The 19,943-nt window shown below is 45.0% G+C and overlaps 1 protein-coding gene across 1 annotated transcript in view; it reads left to right on the top strand.

Annotated features, from left to right (window-relative positions):
- The first annotated feature begins 763 nt into the window (after positions 1-763).
- LOC115619009 (Golgi apparatus protein 1-like) overlaps positions 764-19,943 on the top strand; it is an 88,699-nt gene continuing 69,519 nt past the window's right edge. The window contains exon 1 of the mRNA XM_030511026.1: positions 764-1,051. Within this exon, the coding sequence (XP_030366886.1) occupies positions 764-1,051 (288 nt within the window). The remainder of the gene's footprint in view (positions 1,052-19,943) is intronic.

Below are 19,943 nucleotides of genomic sequence, written 5' to 3'. Positions count from 1 at the left end.
GCAGTAACAAACTGGAGCTTCTGCTGCTTTGTGAAGCAAGGGTGTGCTCTTCTGGGGGAAAACCAAGGGCCAACAAGAAAGCGGGAGTGGGGCTTTTGACAAGAGCCTGTAGGGACAGGAGAAGGGGGAATGGCTTTAACCTGGGAGAGGGGAGATTGAGATGAGATTTTAGGAAGAAGTTGTTCCCTGTGAGGGTGGTGAGGCACTAGCACAGGTTGCCCAGAGAAGCTGTGGCTGCCCCATCCCTGGCAGCATTCAAGGCCAGGTTGGACAGGGCTTGGAGCAACTTGGTCTAGTGGAAGGTGTCCCTGCCCATGGCAGGGGGCTGGAACTGGGTCAGTTTTAAGGTCCTTTCCACCCCAAACCAGTCTGGGATTCTATGACTCTTCACCCCTGAGGATGACACTGCCACCTCCCTTTCGTGGGCGGGAACTGATTTAGGGCAAAAACTGGCCACAGCTTCTGGATGCAGCAATGAGCAGCATGGGGCTGGGCTGCCTTCCCAGGGTCTGGCTCCTCAGCTGTCCGACTGAGCACTGTCCCGCGTCTCATAGCCTGTGGTGGGGGCTAAAGTGGCAGCCAGGCTGTGGTGGCGCCTCGCCTTCACGATGGGCGGGGCGGAGCTGGGGGCTGGGCCAGGCTTCACCCAGGAGCGGCGTGTCCCACAGTGGGCGATGCGGTGACGTCACCGTCATACTCATTTGCATACGGCGTGCGTGCTGCTAAGTGGGTGGTCGGTCGCACTGGAGGTGGTGCATCTAAGATGGTGTTGTGTGGATGTGTTCGGAGCTGCTGCCTGGGCCTGGTGCTCCTGTTCCTGGCTCTGGCGGCGCGGCCGGCGGCGGGCGGCCCTCCTCCTCCTGCGAGCCTCGTCGTTAGTGGCGGTCTGGCCGCAGCGGGCCTGCGCGGTCTCCGCGGCGGCGGTGGCTCGGGCAGCGGGTGGAAGCTGTCAGAGGAGGCGGTGTGCCGGGAGGACGTAGTGCGGCTCTGCTCTAAGCACAGCTGGGCCACCAATCTCGCTGTTCTCGAGTGCCTGCAGGACGTCCGTGAGGTGAGGGCCGGGGGCCGGGCCGGGCCGGGCCGGGCCGGGCCTGGCCTGGCCTGGCCTACCTTACCCGCGGCGGCGAACAAAGAGCGGGGCTCTGCGTCCTCCGCCTCGCTGCCACTACTCGGCAGAGCGACCGCGGCCCGGGCCGCCGCTCCTCGTTTACCTCACGGTTTTGTCTCACAGAGTGGGGTTTGTGTGCAGGCCGCCGCCGGTCGAGCTTCCCGCGCTGCGGTCTCGCCGCTGCGGAGCTTCGTGTGAGGCGGCCGGTTCGGCAGGGGGGCGGTGGGGCTGGGAGCGGAGCCGCTCTCTGCCTGGGTCCACTTCACGGGCACCTCTGGGCTCTGCGCGGCCCCCCCGGCACCGCCCGCCGCGGGGAAGGTCCCGGTGGGCTGGCTTCGTTTTGGCTGTGGTGCTTTATAGGGTTATTCCAATTAAGGCGAGGCTGGATGGGGCTTTGGGCAGCCTGGTCTAGTGGAAGGTGTCCCTGCCCGTGGCTTGGAACTGGATGAGCTTTAAGGTCCCTTCCAACCTAAGGCACTCTATGATTCGTTCTTGGAGGTCTGGGGAAGGCCCTGCCCGCACAGTGCTGAGGAAAGGTGCCTCCCTGGTAGCAGCAGTGACCCGAGAGGATTTTTTTTTTTAAGGTTTAGATCCCCACATCCACCCAGAGCTCAGCTGTGGAGGTGGTTGGTTCCCAGTGCTTGCTTGTGTGTGCATCAAACTAGATATATGGCCTTTAGACCTGGCTTAGTACATTTGGGGAGGTTGGCTGGGTAGTCTGTGTTGTTCCTAAACATCTGCCCTGAGTAGTTTGAGTCTAACTCAAGTAAAAACTGCGTTGCTATCTCAGAGTCTTTTTCTAGCCCCATCTTTTCATTCATTCCTTGGTGGTTATTGTTCAGTTTGGAGAAGCATTTAGGGGAAGTGTCTTTGGTGAGCTGTTGTGGCGTTGAGGTCTGTTTTGTTCTTGGCTTCTCTGCTATAAAGTCCAGGAATGTCAGGCTGGGTTAGTTCTAATGGTTTTTTCCCAAGTGGAAATGTAGTCGGGAAAAATCTGTGCTCATTTCTCATCTGTTATTGCAGAGACAGCAGATGGCAGTGACTTAATGGTTGCTCTCATCAAGGGGAGTCTTGAACCAGTAAGTGTTAGTGGCTACCTGGCTTAAAATCCACAAATAATTTAGGTTTTTATCTAACTTCATGTTTTAATTGAGGGCAGGTAATTTAGTAAAACACTCATGATAGACTTAAATGAATTCTGGTACATCATCTGTTAGAGTTATAAAATGCTCTGATAATTGCTCTATGAATAACTTGTCTGTTCCCGTTTCTTCCACCTTCTCAGGCCCTTTGGGACCCCCTGCGAGGGAGGCACCCTCCTTCCCTGAGAGGATCTCAGAAGCTGTGCCTACAGGTGGTGGCTCATGAGACACCAGCCTGCCAAAAAGGCAAGCTCTTGTTCTTTCTTTCCAGTTGTGTGGCCCCTCCCTTCTCTTTTCATAGTTCCAGTGCTTATTGGATTTTCTGCTATTTTGGTGAGGTGGACATTTTTATTGTCTTGTTTCTCAGCTTTCTGGTGGAATAGTTTTGTTGTTTTACTGAGTTAAACACAGAGTGGGGTGAGTGCAGGGCTAGGGCATGGGTGTGCAGGGAGAAGCACAAGAGCATAGAATCATAGAATAGTTAGGGTTGGAAAGGACCTTAAGATCATCTAGTTCCAGCCCCCCTGCCATGGGCAGGGACACCTCACACTAAACCATGTCACCCAAGACTCCATCCAACCTGGCCTTGAACACCGCCAGGGATGGAGCATTCACAACTTCCTTGGGCAACCCATTCTAGTGCCTCACCACCCTCACAGTAATGAACTTCTTCCTTATATCCTTATATCTAATCTAAACTTCCCCTGTTTAAGTTTGAAGCCATTACCCCTTGTCCTACCACTACAGTCCCTAAGGAAGAGTCCCTCCCCAGCATCCTTGTAGGCCCCCTTCAGATACTGGAAGGCTGCTATGAGGTCACCACGCAGCCTTCTCTTCTCCAGGCTGAACAGCCCCAACTTTCTCAGCCTGTCTTCATATGGGAGGTGCTTCAGCCCCCTTATCATCCTCGTGGCCCTCCTCTGGACCTGCTCCAACAGCTCCATGTCCTTTTTATGTTGAGGACACCAGAACTGTACACAATGCTCCAAGTATGAAGGGATGCTTTGCATCACACTTTATTTTCACCAAGTACAAACCCTTGCATTGGTTCTGCATGTCTCATGAGAGCTCTGCTGTCTTTTGAATGTTATGGCTTACTTGTGGTTTTCCTTTTCCCCTTTCAAAGCCTGCCTTGATGTCTGGAGTTTACTGGCTGTTGCTCTTGTCTAGCTGTAATGCTTTCTGCTACCCCACACCAAAGGGGAATCTTTTCCTGGGGTGAGATCCTGGGCATCGATAGGACATGTTGGGGTTGTTCTGGATTGAGTTTTCTCTCCGAAGGTGCCTGTTTGCAGCCTTATTTGTCAGCCCGTAAAGAGCACTGTCACCTGGTCTTAGACTCAGCAAGTCGCCTGCTTTACCACAGATGTGATGGGCTGCCTCCTGACATAAAGATGACTTCCCAGAGTGCTGCTCTGAGAAATGAATTAAAATAACTGACTTCTCTGTATCTCTACTGTTTAACTCTTGATACTTTAGGCAAAAGTCATGAGTTTTAAATGTTGGGTGGCACATCGGGTGATAGGGAACGGGGTCACATGTTATCTCAGATGTTTTCTTTGCATTGGAGGTGACAGCAGAGGAAATAAGTGACACATATACAAAAGCAACAGCTAATAACTTTTCATTTTGACCCTAGAGCATCTGACAGCTTGTTTGGACAGTACCAGAAAAGAAAAGTGACAATTACACTTTAAAGTGGGTTCGGAATAACCAGAGAAACAACTACTTGAAACCTTCCTTTTGAGGCCATAAGGTATCAAGAAAAGAAAAGAGACACTTATTTTGTTAGCCAGCATGAATGTGATCACGTTATTTCAGTATCTGCTGACTTGTTAGTGTGGGTGTCTTTACAGCAAGTCCTCCCTTTTGCTGGGTAGTTCTCCTGAATCTGAAGGAGCAGGAGTGTGGAGTTTGTGGTTGACTGATACAGGAGCCTAGCTTGTAGGGTGAATGTTGAGAGAAGCTGTTTAACACAAATATTCAGTAAAGAATAGTTGGAAAGAAAAAAGTAAAAAAAAAAAAAGGGGGGGGGGACACAAACAAACAAAGGCCCCAAACCATAAAGAAGCCCAAACCCAAAATAATTAAAGTTCTGGTTTTGAGAGGTTATGTGTAGACTGTCAAATTTTAAAGTATTAGCAACACAGATATTTAAGCACTGTGTATTTTTAGAATTCTTTAAAAAAAAAAAAAAAAATCATCCCATCCTCCCCCCCCGGTATCAAACACTTTGCCACTGATTTTCCACCAAGTCAGTGAATAGCTTCATTGACCTAGTGTGGAGTCTGCTCTTGTAGGTGCAGAGCTCTTCTGCATTTCAGGTTGTTACATGAGTTGAAAAGTAGAAATCATGGGACAATCATGCTTTTCTGCTTTCTTTTCTCTAGAAGAATGGGAAGGATGTTTCTTAATTGGTCAGAGCTAGTCAGCTTGAACAAATCCAGAGGAAGCCACAAGGATGATCAGGGGCTGGAGCACCTCCTGTTTGAAAACAGGCTGAGAAAATTGTTCAGCCTGGAGAAGAGAAGCTGCGTGGAGACCTCAGAGCAGCTTCCAGTGTCTGAAGGGGGCTACAAGGGTGCTGGGGAGGGACTCTTCATCAGAGCCTGTAGTGATAGGACAAGGGGCAATGGGTTTAAACTGAAACAGGGGAAGTTCAGGTTTGATTTAGGCAGAAGTTCTTCCCTGTGAGGGTGCTGAGGCGCTGGCACAGGTTGCCCAGAGAAGCTGTGTCTGCCCCATCCCTGGCAGTGTTCAAGGCCAGGTTGGATGGGGCTTGGAGCAACCTGATCTAGTGTGAAGCATCCTTGCCCATGGCAGAGGGTTGGAACTGGATGAGCTTTAAGGTCCTTTCCAACCCAAACCATTCTGTGATTCTACAACTATAATCAGAAAATAAAATCGATCACATGTTTTGGTGCATTTTCCTGAGAAATTAAGTTCCTTCTAGTTAAAATTATTTGCGCACTCAATACTTTACTGTTTTGAGCCACTTAAATTTTGTCATCAACGTTTTAATTGTTATCTAGATAACTTTATGCCAAGATATAAAAAGAGTAGCATGGGGTGGTGTCTGCTCTGGTTTCCAAGAATGTGTTTTGAAGTGCTTTTTTCTGTAACTATGCTGGTTGCTAGCCTGTTTCTAGAGAGACTTCAGAGCTTGCATTTCACTCAACACAGACTGCAGCCTTTAAGTCCTTTTTTATGGGCTGCCTATTAAGTTAATTTTAGTGGTGGTTATTGTATAAATAAACACATGAAATATTAATATATTTGCTAGGTAAAAATGTTTGCATGATGAATGATGATTTGCATTGAAAGCATGACCAAGTTGTTGAATTCGAGGTAGGAAATATGAGCCAGTATGAACATACCTTAACCAGTGAGGCTCTCTTACCTGACTTACTAGTGGAGCATAATTTTACTCTTAAAGCACACCTTGGGTTCGATTAATCAGTGAATTAACTTGATGTCATAATTTTTGAGCTTCACTTGCATTGCACTTATAAAGAATAGGTAATACTTAAAGCATTATATCCATCCATACATCACTGAGGCATTATGGGCTAAATAATTTTTCTAAGATCAAACAGTCATGGTTAAGCTGGGATTAGAGATCAAAGTTTTGGCTTCCTGCTACTTTCTTCGTCCTCAGTGGTTCCATTTCTTTGGTAACACCTTTATGGCAGGGATGGTATAACTGAGCTTGAATGCTCTGCTTTCTGGGCATTGGGTTAAGAACAAAACAAGTTAACCTTGTATTTAAAGAAGAGTATTTTTCCTGTTATTTCAGACCCATAGTCAGTGTAAAAGGCCAGAAAAATCATTTGAGGGGATACATAGACTAGGAAGCATGTAACACTTGACAGGTTGGGAACTGGCATGTTTCTTCCACATAAATGTTTTGTTCCTCACTCTCTATGTACCTGAGCTCCTTAAGTGGTCTGATAAAATAGTGCCAGTGAAATTACCTAAGTTTTAAGATTATTGATGGAAAAGAGAAACCAAATGGTAACATGTGTTTGGAGTCTTCAGCTCAGTCCCTGTGCTTGTTCTTTAGTTTCTCGGTAAAGGAACTGGAAATGTGAAGGCTTCCCCAAAGTTTTTTGGTCGCATTGAGGTGGGTAAGTGTAATCTGTCGTGGTAGCTCAATTTATTTTATTTTTCCCCTTTTATTTCCATAATTTAATGAGCTGAAGGGCAAAGGTTTTGTTTTGCCTGAGCATGCGACATTATCTCATGTTTGAGCATGTACTCATGTTATTTCCTTCTCTCACAGCTTTCCCATGCCCAAGTGGAGGCTGGCATTTAAAGTACCTTTTTTGAGATGTCTAGGTTATGGCAGCAAATGACTGCTTACCTGTCCAGAGCTGTAAGTAATTGAGGGCTGTGGATTAAACATAGCAATGAGTGGGCTAGTGTCGTGGTTTGAGCCCAGCCGGTAACTCAGAACCACGCAGCCGCTCGCTCACTCCCCCCCTTCTTCTTCCCCCCACTCCCGGAGGGATGGGGAGGAGAATCGGAAGAATGTAACTCCCACGGGTTGAGATAAGAGCAGTCCCGCAACTAAGGTATAATACAAAACCACTACTGCTACCACCAATGCTAATAATGATTAGTGAAATAACAAGGGGAGAGGATACAATTGCTCACCACCTGCCGACCGATACCCAGCCCAACCCCAGCAGCAATCTGGGCCTTCCGGGTAACTCCCCCTGGTTTCTATACTGGGCATGACGTGCTGTGGCATGGAATACCCCTTTGGCTAGTTTGGGTCAGGTGTCCTGTCTCTGCTTCCTCCCGGCTTCCCCTCCTCCCTGGCAGAGCATGAGACTGAGAAAGTCCTTGGTCAGAGTAAACATTACTTAGCAACAACTAAAAACATCGGTGTTATCAGCGTTGTTCCCAGGCTGAAAGTTAAAAAACACAGCACTGCACCAGCTACTAAGAAGGAGAAAAATGACTGCTGTAGCTGAACCCAGGACAGCTAGTTTTTAGGAAATGCAAATGGCCAAGACAACTGTTTACTGAGCTGGCCGTCTACTTCAGTGCTTATATAATCAGTGCTTATAGAATTCAGTGCATAGAATCCCAGACTGCTTTGGGTTGGAAGGGACCTTAAAGCTCATCCAGCTCCAACCCCTGCCACGGGCAGGGACACCTTCCACTAGAGCAGGTTGCTCCAAGCCCCTGTGTCCAACCTGGCCTTGAACACTGCCAGGGATGGGGCAGCCACAGCTTCTCTGGGCACCCTGTGCCAGGATGGTTTGATTGTGTCCCACAAAACCTCCAGGCATTCTCCTTGGCTTTCAGGTGAGCTGGTTTGAATGGGAACAGCCTGTTTCTCAGGGTGGTAAGTACATAGTTGTGGGATGGAAGCTGTTCTGGTTCTCTAATCACTATTGCAAAGGAGCAGGCAGTTGGTATTCTGGTCATGCTCATAGAGTGCCTACAGCATTATCATCTAGTTTAGATATCAACACAAAAAGGGAATATATATATGTATTTATTTATTTTTGGGCAATAATCAGAAACCTGGAAGATGTACCTTTAAGCCTTGCCAAGGGCTTTGCTCTTACATTCTGAAGGCAAAAAAAAAAAAAGAGAATTCTTACCCATAGTTGAGCTAACTTAAGCTAAAAATGTGTTGCACTTTTGAGAGATTGAGTTAATTATTGGGCTGTAACTAGATGCTGGACTCCCTATAAGTTGAAGCCTGTGCATCTGTGTTAGAAATTCTGACTCAAATGGAATTTAATGAAGAATTTACAGTGGTTTGTGGCAGATGCAAATTGATTTGAATGGTCAAGACCAGTCCCTCCTGCTTCAGAAATTCATAAGATGGTTCTGTCAAAGTTAATGGAAGGGAATGGTTGGACCGAGGAAAGGATTGAGACAATTAAGTTTTGAAAAACACTTGAGCAACAGCAAAAGAAAACGATGGTGACAAGGCTGGAACACTCTCTGAAGTTTTTTCTCCTAAGGCTTGGCTTCTTAACTGAGATTAGCACATTTTTGTTCTAAAGTTCTTGTTTTTCCTTGTGTTGAGATAGTGTAAGCCCAATTTCTTCCTGGCTGTTGAAGTTAAGTCTTAATGTAAAATTCTAAATACATTTAAAAAGTCTGATTTCTGTTTGGGTTATGTACTTTGGCATCAGCCTTTGGCTTTGTCTCAGGATGTAGCAGTATTTAAAAGTACCCTTTTCATCTTACTAATACCACATGTGAGCTGACTAGAGGGTACAGTGGTATCTCTCCTGCTGGGTTTTGGACTTACTGTCTTGCAAACAGTGTGCTAAGCACAGGTTCTTAGTTCTCCATATCCTTAGTGATCTTAACAGTCGCTGCATTTATCTGAAAGAGTTTCTTTTGTGGTTTTTTGTTTGTTTTGTTTTTTTTTTCCCTGGGGGGTGAGGTTGATTGATTTTTTTTTTTTTTTTTTTTTTTTTTTTTTGGGTGGGGGGGTGCGTGTGTGTGTTTTGTGCTGTTCTTGGCAAGCTGATGCTTGTGGTAGCTGGTAATGCATCACTTTGGCCTGGGATGTTTGGCTTAATAAAAGGGATTATTTTACGAACCTGCTTCCTCTGGTGAGCTGGCACTGCTGGCCTGCTGCAGCTCTGAATACTGAGGAGGAAAGGAATGGGAATACAAGGGGAGAAGTAAAGCTTAATGCAGGCTGCGCAGTCTGAGGATGGCTTGGGATGAACTGAGAAAGCTGTGTTATAGAGAGCTCTGGTTTTGGGGAGGTGATTTACTGAGCCAGGTAGCTGAATATATTGAAAAGCAAGGACTCAGTGGGTTGTTACAGCAGAGACAGGTACAGCTAGGTTGTGTTTCCCTGCTTGCATTCTCTCCTCCCTTGTACTGGAGGAAAGGAGACTTCTCTAGCCCTGGTGCTGCTTCAGGTTGTCATGGTTGGAATGGAATGATTAGAAGAGAGAGAATTCTAGGCAAATTATGTGCCGTCTTATTTCCCAGTATAGAGACAATGTCTAGATGTTCTTTACAGTGTAGCTTTCCTGGATGTGAGCACCCTTCTCTCGGTGGACTCTGCTGGTTTTGGACTTTGGAAAATGTATGCTGACTTTTGAAAAATCTTTGCAGTTACTCTTCCTAATAATAAACCCCAAAGAATTGGGTGAATAAAGGGTCTTTTTTTTCACCTAAGGCAAAATAATTGCCTTTTTATTTTAAATCTTTCATCAATTTTTTTTTTTTTTAATCTTCTGACATTTAGTTTTAAGGTCTGAAGTTGGTTGCTATGGCACTAAAAAATTTCAGTTCTGTTAGCTGATCATTTTTTGTTGTCACGGGATACTTTCATTTTCTGGATGTCCAGTTTACAGTTATCAATATATTATGGATACTGATGTGTTAGGTGAGGAACAGAGATCCCCCCCTTCCCTAGGTACCAGCTTGTAGCATGAATTGTGACCTCTCTTCGTCAAGACAGTAGACAAAAACCTATACTCTTCTCCTGAGCTGAGGTGGCATTCGTAAAAAGTGTCCTGGCGTGTTGGTGTCTGAATGTCAGCAACTCGAGCTGAGGAATTTCCTTCAGTAGTTAGAGAGGGGTCTGTTTTCTCCACACTCTTTTTGGGTGTGTAGTACCTGAGTTTATTTTTTCCCTTTGGATAAGTTTATCTGGCAGCTCTTACAGCCTTGTGAGCTTAGATCTCACATGTTTGCATTAGAGTGCATTACTTGGTTGTAACGTCTAAAATCTTGCCTTCACTCAAAATATGCATTTGATATCTTTCTGATTGTCAGTGCTGTGGCTTAAGACTAATGGTATGCATTTAATATCTCTTGCCAGGTAACAACACAGGGACAAACAAACATTAATCATGCAGGACAGGAATATAACATTTGTTATTATTTGCATCTTTGAAACAATGAGTAAGAACTGCTGAGGTGACAAACAGGTAGTATTTAATAAGTATTCATGGTTTCTCTACATGCCTGAAGTATTTTAGTCTTTTGCAGTTAGTGGTAGAACTGTGTGCTGCTCTGTGGAAAACTTCTAGTTTCCTTATTCGATTCTTGGGAGTTTTGAGTCTCTTCTAGAGAATGCAGCTGGTTATGTTGCTATAATTAAGTACTTAGCCATAACAGGGTAGGTTAATAACAAATAGCTATTCCAGCCCTGCTATGCAAAATCATTCAGGCAAATGGTGCTGTCTTTTGTTTAAAAAATAAAGCCTAGCTTCATCTGGTGGCAAGTTTGCTGTACAGATCTCTTGAATCTTAATAGGAGGCTCACCAGCCTTCATCATGCTCAGTGGTTTGCTAATTGAGACTGTCTTTTCTAGACTGGCCTGTTAGCACAGGGAAAAATACTTTTCACCAAGTGAACTGCAAAACAAGCTCAGCAGAGTGTGCATTCTTCTAAGGGTTGAAGTAATTGCCCTACAAAAAGTTTTGATAGAATTAAAAAAACCCAAACCAACCCGAAACCTGCTTGGCTTGTAGATTTTCCGTAACAGTCCAGGCTTGATTTGAGCTGAGTCAACTTTTGTTACACTGTTCTCAGCTGAGTTGAAATAAGATTTGGAAAAATCTTACAGTAAGGTCTTTCATGATCAAATTGATCCCCCCCCCCCCATGTCAGCATCTCTGTGGCCTATCTACATATGTCATAAAATCAGAAAAACTAACTACTTTCAAGTAATAGCACTGAATGCCCCAGTTCTCATAATTTACAACATGGATTGTTCATGAGACTGCAATTCTTTAGCTGTGTTCAAGGTGGTTTAAACAAATCAATATTAACGGGATCCTCTTATTGTACGATTCAGACAGGCTAGTCAAAGTCTTGTCTCCACTGATAGAAGGAAGAAGTTCTTTACTGTGAGGGTGCTGAGGCACTGGAACAGGTTGCCCAGAGAAGTGGTAAATGCTCCATCCCTGGCAGTGTTCAAGGCCAGGTTGGACAGAGCCTTGGGCGACATGGTCTAGTGGAAGGTGTCCCTGCCCATGGCAGGGGGTTGGAACTGGATGAGCTTGAGGTCCTTTCCAACCCAAGCCAGTCTGGGATTCTATAAGGTCCTGGGTAAATGCAGGTGCAGAGAACTGTTGCCCCTGAGTTTTATTTGTCAAGCATTTTATGTTGCTGTTCACATATGGCATTGTGTGGACCCTGCTGCTTTTTTGATTGTTACTTTTGAACTGGTGCTGTGAGCACTGTATTTTTGGTGCTTCCATACTTGAGACGTGAGTAACGAGATGCTGGGTCTCTCGCTGTAATCCAACTATTCAAATTCACAGTGATGTCTCTCTTATCATAGAATCTTAGAATGATTTGAGTTGGAAGGGACCTTCAAAGCTCATCTAGTCCAACCCCCTGCGATGAGCAGGGACATCTTCAACTAGATCAGGTTGCCCAGAACCACATCCAGCCTGGCCTTGAATGTCTCCAGGGATTGGGGCATTCACCCCCCTCTCTGGGCAACCTGTGCCAGTACTTTAGCACCCCATGTCATATGAAGCAATGTTATTTTTTAAAGCCAAAAAAGAAAAAGCTGAAACACTAGCTCATGGTGTTAAGTCCTCCCTGTGTTTTTTATTAAACTGGGTACTGGAATGGGACTCCTGTGGCAAATGCTCATCCTGCCTCTGGGAATCTGTTTCATACTTCTGCTTCATGACCCTTTACCTGTGCTTTGGCAGGCACTGAGCAGACAGTGAACCATCACTGATCATACTGTCACCTCTGCAGAAATAGCAGCAGCATACAGGCTAGACTTTCCTTGGAACAATGCAGAGTTTGTTCTCCTCAGGTACTCATGAGCAATGTGGCTTGAGCTTGTCCACATCAAACCCCTTTCGCATGCTCTGAGGCTATGTCGGCTTTCTCTGTGAGCAGCTCACAGGTAAGGCCTACACAAAAGGAAAAAACATACTGCAAATCACAGGGTTTTTTTGTTTCTCTCCCCTCCTCCAGGCATTTGTGAACTCTTCCAGCATCCTGTTGTATAAAACCATGGTCTACACTTGTTCTGCTAGGGAGAGTGCTGATGGAATTTAAAATCTTCTCTTTGTATGTCAGCTCTTCCCAGAGTAATTTCCCCAAATACTTTCCTCCCTTGAGACATTGCAGTGAAATCCCTCACAACTTTGTAATGCCCTCAAAGATTATTTAATTAATGTTGTCTTCTAATGTCTCTCTTACCAGGGTTCACAGTATCTTAAATTTAGAGAGCTCAGGTGGGCTGTGTGCTGTTGGCATGCAGCTGGGAGGAGTACTGAACTTGCATTTCTCTGTTGTGTAATTAAAAGGTGAGAATTGGTGCTCCAGCCACTTGACCTGTTGGTTGTTGGCCCACCACAGCTATATTATCCAGTGTGTTGTCTGAAGTGGCTTAGGGCAAATGGAAATAGCCAAAAACTTTCCTATGGCTTAGAGTTGTGCATTATGAATAACTTTAACATGGCAGCATATTGTTGCCATCTTCATCTTTTGTCTGTTGGGAGGTAGAGTTTGATCTCTGGCTGTAATCACTTCTGCATTACCTAGTGGGATTGCTAATTTGGAATTGGGATCCTGTTTAGGAGATCAAAGTTTTAGATTAAAGAAAAAAAAAAGCCCCTCTATGATCTATGAATCCAATATTGAACCACTCAAAGGGAATAGTAAAAAAGGAAGATGTTACGAGCAAGGTAGCAGAGAGTTTATAGCCTTTTGTGGATTAAAATGTTGGAGAAACTCTGTTTATCTTTGAAACTTTGTCTCAAGTTTTAAGGCAGAGTATTATTTAATATACCTTGATTGGTCTGATCTTAAATTGGGCCAGGAGAGTCTTTCCAAAGTGAACTTTGTTCTCAGGAACCACTTAAAATACACTTGTGGAGACCGGCTGATACTACAGTTTACTACCTTGGGAACCATGTTGCTGAAAGTACTTCTGAACTGCCCTTTTGGGGTTTGGCATGCATGGTTTTAAGTTCTTTGTTTGTAGGTTGCATGCTTTTTGTAGCATTAAAAGCCATAAAATTAATCAAGAGGTTATCTTTGAAAGGTATCTAAAATAATGCCTCAGAGCCATTGAAACATTGCATTTGAGTAAAATTTGGGCAGTGAGTGCAGGGCTGTTTGCTCCCATATTTACAGAGCTCATTTGTTTTGTTTTGCCCTCTTTAAGTTCATAACCATTGGTTGGAGGTCCAGGCAACTGATGAAGTGAGCACTGATTTGACTCTCAGAAGCAAATTAAATCTGGGAGTAATAAGTTTCAAACAGTCATCCGCTTCACTATTAAAAGCTACCGCTTCTGTGGCTAGGGCGGTTGAAGATGACACGCATCACTACTTGTACAGGGAAAACAGGAACTGGTTTCAGCGTGTTGGCTGTGAATGGCTGTGCTTAGGAGAGAGAGGCTTCATGTGTTTCAGTAGTCCCTGCTCCAGATACGCTCATCCGTGGAGAGACTTGGACACTGTCAGCTCATGCAGGTAAAACCTTGGTGGCTGAAGTCACAAGTCAAGACCCTTGGGAGGAGCTTGTACTAAAGTCCAGAGGAGAGAGTATTTCAGTTCCATGTAATAGAAATAGGGCAAAGACTTGGTGGGAAAAGGATGTCCGTATTATGGGAAACTGGGCTTAAGGGGGTTAAAATTTTGTACTTGTGGCACATGGCTGTGTAAATGTATTCAGATTAGGTATCTAGGGAGGCTAATGGAAGCATGTTTTAATGAACCCTGGCTAATTACTCTATAAAGTTCTTGATCAATACCCAGGAGACCTCAAACTGCTTGCATTTAAAAACCCTGATATATATATGTGTATAAAAATCTTCTGCATATAATCAAAACAACTGGAGGTGCTTGGTTTGTAAAGTTCTGGTTCACAAGGGCTTTATATATTTGGGGGCTGTCTGTAAAGTTGAAGACTTAAGCACTTCCCATCAAAAATTCACAATTAATACTTTTGGAGGTGCAGGTGAACACATGGGCTTGAGAGAGCATGAGTTTTTAGAATAATCTTTGCTGTAAGTGTATGGAAATGTGTGGGATGATGAGTTGGGTTGCTTTAATGTGGTATGGTTTTTGCTTTAGGGTTGGAACCTGTTTCACATGCTGGTGTAGACCAGACAAGGCAGTTCTATGTATGTGGTTTTCGACAAGAGGAAAGAGTTCCTGTAAATACTTGCTGGCCGTATGTATGTTCCTGAAGTGACCTATATAAGAACCACCTCTTGTGTTATCTCAGAAACTTGGTTTTCACCAGAATATTGTATATGAATTTCAGTGGACTCAACATTAATATGAAACAAAAATGTCAGGCAGACAGCCTTACCCATAAGGCATAAAGGACTGTCTTAAAACTGGTTCCTGTTAAAGAAGTTGGAATGTTCAGTCTTTTCCGATTGAACTAATTAGCAAGACCATTGCATGTTCATAGTTAATGCATCACTCTGTGTGCGCCCATGGGTAATGAATGCATGACAGAGGTGAAAGGTAACCCTTCAACAAACAGCCTGCAACACCATCTCCTTGAGTTGTGTTTCATGAATTCTTCGCAGTATTCAGTGAGAAATGCCAAGTCTGTCAGACAGATGGCTTTTATTCTAGTATATATTCGACCCCTTGCAGCTTCTGGTAGCAGCACTGATTGTATCAATGGAATAAATATCTGTGCAGCCTGCTTTGACTTGCCCAGCGAGGGAATGGCTATGCCCAGGAAGGCTTTAGGCAGCCTCTCAGACCCATTAATGCTGCACCACCACTTGAAGGCTTCCCTTGGGCGGCAAAGGGGTGTGAGAAGCAGCATATGCCTTGTAAAAAGCAAGTGAGGAGCCTAGTGGTCTTGTTAAGGGAATCTCAAGTAGAGGGTTCCCTGTATAAATGAACATCAGGTGGTGCTAACTTAAAAAACCCCAAGCTGTAGGTCTTGCTGAAGATTATAAACCCTCACTGACTCCCATTGAAATGATTTAGTGGTTAATGGGCTGGCTGAACAGATCCTTTGCCTGGGAGCTTTCTGAATTGAAACTGGCAGGCAGTTTGAGGAGCCGGTTCCTGAGGTCTGAGCAGTCTGCTCCAAAGCTTTTTTGTTACACCCCACAAATTTGTTAACTTGGTAGAAGCCTCAAGAGGGATGTGGTCACAGCCAGAGAAACCAGAGCCCAGCTGTGTCTTGAACTTTGTAAGAGAGAAAGAAGTCCTTGGAGCAGGCATTTGGCAATCATGGGACCTTCTGAAGCATGATCCAGCTCTTCCCCCTCTTAGAGAAAACCCAACACACCCTTTTCATAAATGAGTGCAGGAGGGAGGATCCCAGTCTGAAAGCTGTAGTTGTCTAACATTGTGTTAGCATACTGTTTCCCTGAAGTTTTCAGAAAGATCACAGGATTGAAGAACAGCCAACAAACTTTGTTCTCCATATTCCTTCAGAAATGAGTGGGAAAGTTGGAATTTTATGCTTTAGTGTAATTGCAGAGTTTGTTTTCTGTGTTCTCTTATTTTCCATTTAATGTTTCTTTTGTGCCTCTAACTCTTGTCTGCTTTGTTTTGTTGCTGGTACAGCTCTTGTTTAAAAAAGGAAAAAATCCCTGTTATGTTATCAGAGTGATTGTTCAAGCATGACTAGAGATAAAATTAACTAGTAAGTCAGTGCTGTGTGCTCTGAGGAGTGGTTTCTGATGATGGCTCACATTCCTGTATTAAAAGTGACCTTAGACAGTGACATAAAAAGATGGGGGTGGGCAAGGGATATCAGCTGGAGTGAAGCTTTTCATCCAGTGGTAGATATAAAAGGACAGGATCTGACCTTAGCAGCGGGTCAGTGGTAGATGGTTTGATTTATTTTTTTTCTTTATATGCAGAAGTCTAGCAAGTAATGATTTGAAATTTACCACTTTCCAGTGCCTTCCATGCTCATACAAGGCATACCTAATTGGCTCATGGCCTTTTTACAGAGCCTTTACTGAACAGCTTCAGTAAATGATTGTCATCACAGTTATTCTTGCCTGCAATCTTGTCTTTAGTCTCTGGTAAGAAGGTGGGACAGGTTTCTAACCACTGGGCTTACTGATTCAGTTCTCCTGGCTGTGCTGAAGGAAAAGAAACTGTTGTACAGCTCTAGATCATATAAAAACCTTCAAATGTACCAGCAAATCTTCTGCAAATAGACAAACGCACTCTGTGGTTTTACTGCAGTGAATTCCTAGTGCACATCCTATGTGCTGGCTGAAGGATCTTTTCTGTGTGTGATTTGGTATCTGCTTGAATTTCCAGCAGCACAGCTGTGCTGGTGAAAAATCATGCATCTGGTTAACATCATCCTAAGAAACGTAGAAAAGGCCATAGCCATTCAGACTTCCTAGGAGCAAAAGTGGTAAATTAACATTAATAGTACCAGGTTTTCATCCTTTACTGCTTAATTTTCTGTAGTTCCATGGCTAATTACATAATTGAATTTTCAGTTTTCCTCAACCCCTTAGGTACTTGAAACAAATACAGCTTTTTAATGCTACTGGCAATTGTATTCACCGACAATTGTAAGTATTATTAAAGAGGCAACTGTCATGGTTCAAGCCCAGCTGGTAACTCAGCACCACGCAGCGGCTCGCTCACTCCCTCCCTTCTTCCCCTCCCCGCTCCCGGAGGGATGGGGAGGAGAATCGGAAGAATGTAACTCCCACGGGTTGAGATAAGAACAGTCCCGTAACTAAGGTATAATACAAAACCACTACTGCTGCCACCAATGATAATAATGATAAGGGAAATAACAAGGGGAGAGAAAACTAAAAGGGGAAAAGGAAAAGAAAACAATAAACACAAGTGATGCACAATACAATTGCTCACCACCCGCTGACTGATACCCAGCCTGACCCAAGCAGTGATCTGGGCCTTCCGGGTAACTCCCCCCAGTTTCTATACTGGGCATGACGTGCTGTGGTATGGAATACCCCTTTGGCCAGTTTGGGTCAGGTGTCCTGTCTCTGCTTCCTCCCGGCTTCCTGTGCCCCTCCTCCCTGGCAGAGCATGAGACTGAGAAAGTCCTTGGTCAGAGTAAACATTACTTAGCAACAACTAAAACCATCGGTGTTATCAGCATTGTTCTCAGACTAAAGCTGAAACACAGCACTGCACCAGCTACTAGGAAGGAGAAAACTGCTACAGCTTAACCCAGGACAGCAACACAGTTGGTGGTTTACAGCTTGGTATATTGATGGTTGTGTTCAGAAATCTGCTTAATTTGTGTTAAAATCGTATGTCTGGGTATGTCGCTGTATGCAGATTCCTTTGGGGGCTGTCTGCAAGTAGTTCAAAAGCTGGTACTTTAAAATCAGAGAACCTTGTAGCCAGCTGAGCTGAAGTAAAATCCCTTTCTTGATCTTGATGGCAGCTTTACATTCTCCTGCAAGGATATCCTGGACAACATCTCTGGAGCTTTAGTGCATTCATATAGAATGTGTTCACATGTAGTGCTTGCTTTGCTGGCACTGGTGTGTGAGGAGCCTCCTGTGCCATGGCTTGTTGCTGTGTGCTTAGGTACGCCAATTGAGTTGCTTGCAGGGCCGAGCTGTGAACTGAATTCCTGATGGAACCAGAGGTTGTGGGGTGGACCCAAGCCTTTGATCAACCAGACAATGGATGGAGAGCAGCCCTGAGGAGAAGGACTTGAGGGTGTTGATTGATGGGAAGCTCACTAGGAGCTGGCAGTGTGTGCTTGCAGCCCAGAACCCCCGTGTCCTGGGCTGCATCCCCAGAGCATGTGAGCAGCAGGTTGAGGGGGGGGATTCTCCCCCTCTACTGCACTCTAGGGAGACCCCCACCCCCCTACAGTCCTGCATCCAGCTCTGGGACAACAACACAAGAGGGACATGGAGCTGTTGGAGTGGGTCCAGCGAAGGCCATGGAGATGCTGCGAGGGCTGGAGCAGCTCTGCTCTGGAGCCAGGCTGACAGAGCTGGGCTGGGTCAGCCTGGACAAGAGAAGGCTCCAGGGAGACCTTAGAGCAGCTTCCAGTGCCTAAAGGGGCTACAAGAAAGCTGGAGAGGGGCTTTGGACAAGGGCCTGTAGGGACAGGACAAGGGGAATGGCTTTAACCTGAGAGAGGGGAGATTGAGATGAGATCTTAGGCAGAAGTTCTTCCCTGTGAGGGTGCTGAGGCGCTGGCACAGGGTGCCCAGAGAAGCTGTGGCTGCCCCATCCCTGGCAGTGTTCAAGGCCAGGTTGGACACAGGGGCTTGGAGCAACCTGCTCTAGTGGAAGGTGTCCCTGCCTGTGGCAGGGGGCTGGAACAGGATGAGCTTTAAGGTCCCTTCCAACCCAAACTATTATGTGATTCTGAATACCTCGAATAGCACAGCTCCTCAAATGTTTGCATTTGCGATGGTGTTCAGGGTGCTAGTGTGAGAGCTGGAGATTGGTAGGGGATGTGGGAAGAGTGGAGCAGGGTGGATCCTTAAGCCTGGGTTGAACTGCCACGTGTCAGTGTGTTTGGTCTCCAGAGTGGCTGGTGAGATAAAGTGAGTCCCGCAGGCAAGTGGTCAAGAAGCTGGGTAAGAATTCTTAAACAAGTCTCTCACTTAAGAGTACCTGTTAGAAGCATGGAAGATGTACATAAAGCTCAACATCTTGAAGTCTTAAATCAACTCCGTTGACTATGACTTTGCAATAACAACTCAAAGTTGTATTGCTCTGTTTTGAAACCATGTGGTTATTGTCTTATAACTTCAAGTGATTGATCTTGAGGGTTCTGGAGAAGATGAAATGGATTCTCAGAAGTTGAGGTGCCTGTGAGTCTCATGTATGAGAAACAGCAGTAATAATTCAGTTTTATTAGGCCACACAACACCCCTAAAACGAACCTGAAGGGGCATTTGATTTAAGCATAATACTGTAGGTACTAGTGTATAAAAGAAAGATCAAAGAGAAAGGATGCTGCAAAGTGCATTTCCATGTAGTTAAAATATCTATAACACCTTCTTTCCTTGCTGCCTCCTCTCTTGTTAATCTTACTATTGCCAGTGAAGTGACCATGAAGCAGAACTGGGTGAACACACAGACCTGAGCGCTGCACAGCTGTAACCCGTTGCTAAGCTTCCTTGGTGGCATAGTTTACCTGTGCTTCTCTTTTGGAATTAATTCTGTTTAATTTTGTACTGTGGTCAAAGGAGGCTTTCTGCTGAGACTAATTTGCTATTATGTTGCTGAGACTTGTGGATTTGTTTTGCAAGTCTCAAAAGATGTCTGATATTAAACCAGCGTTAGTGATCAGAGACAAGTGTGAATTGAAATGGATGCTCTCAGCCAACAAAAGGAGTGCCTTGATTTACAGTGAACTTCTGGGTGGCTCAGACAGGTGGAAATGTGCTCAAAAGGGATATAGACCCTGGTCTAGTGGAAGGTGTCCCTGCCTGTGGCAGGGGGTTGGAACTGGATGAGCTTTAAGGTCCCTTCCAACCCAAACCAGTTTATGATCTATGACTTAAGCTTTGTAAGAGAATTATGTTGAAACATCAGACTGTCAACAAATTTGGGTCTGTGTTAAAGCAGAGGAAAACTGACTTTTAGTTGTGTAAGTGGGTTCAAAGCGTTAATAGCCAAATGGTTTGCTTGCAGATGGAGTTAGCTCTCTGCTCACTTGGCTTCCTGAAGCACGGGGTCACCCAGTCTCTGGCAAAGATAGTAGGAGCATGTGTGGTCAATCCAGAATTGTTCCATTCTGAATGGCAATAAAC

Source organism: Strigops habroptila, chromosome W (assembly GCF_004027225.2).
Source record: "Strigops habroptila isolate Jane chromosome W, bStrHab1.2.pri, whole genome shotgun sequence".
In the NCBI taxonomy this organism is placed as follows: Eukaryota; Metazoa; Chordata; class Aves; order Psittaciformes; family Psittacidae; genus Strigops; species Strigops habroptila.
Note: the sequence above shows the minus strand (reverse complement) of the source record. Positions and strands in the feature narration are given on the sequence as shown.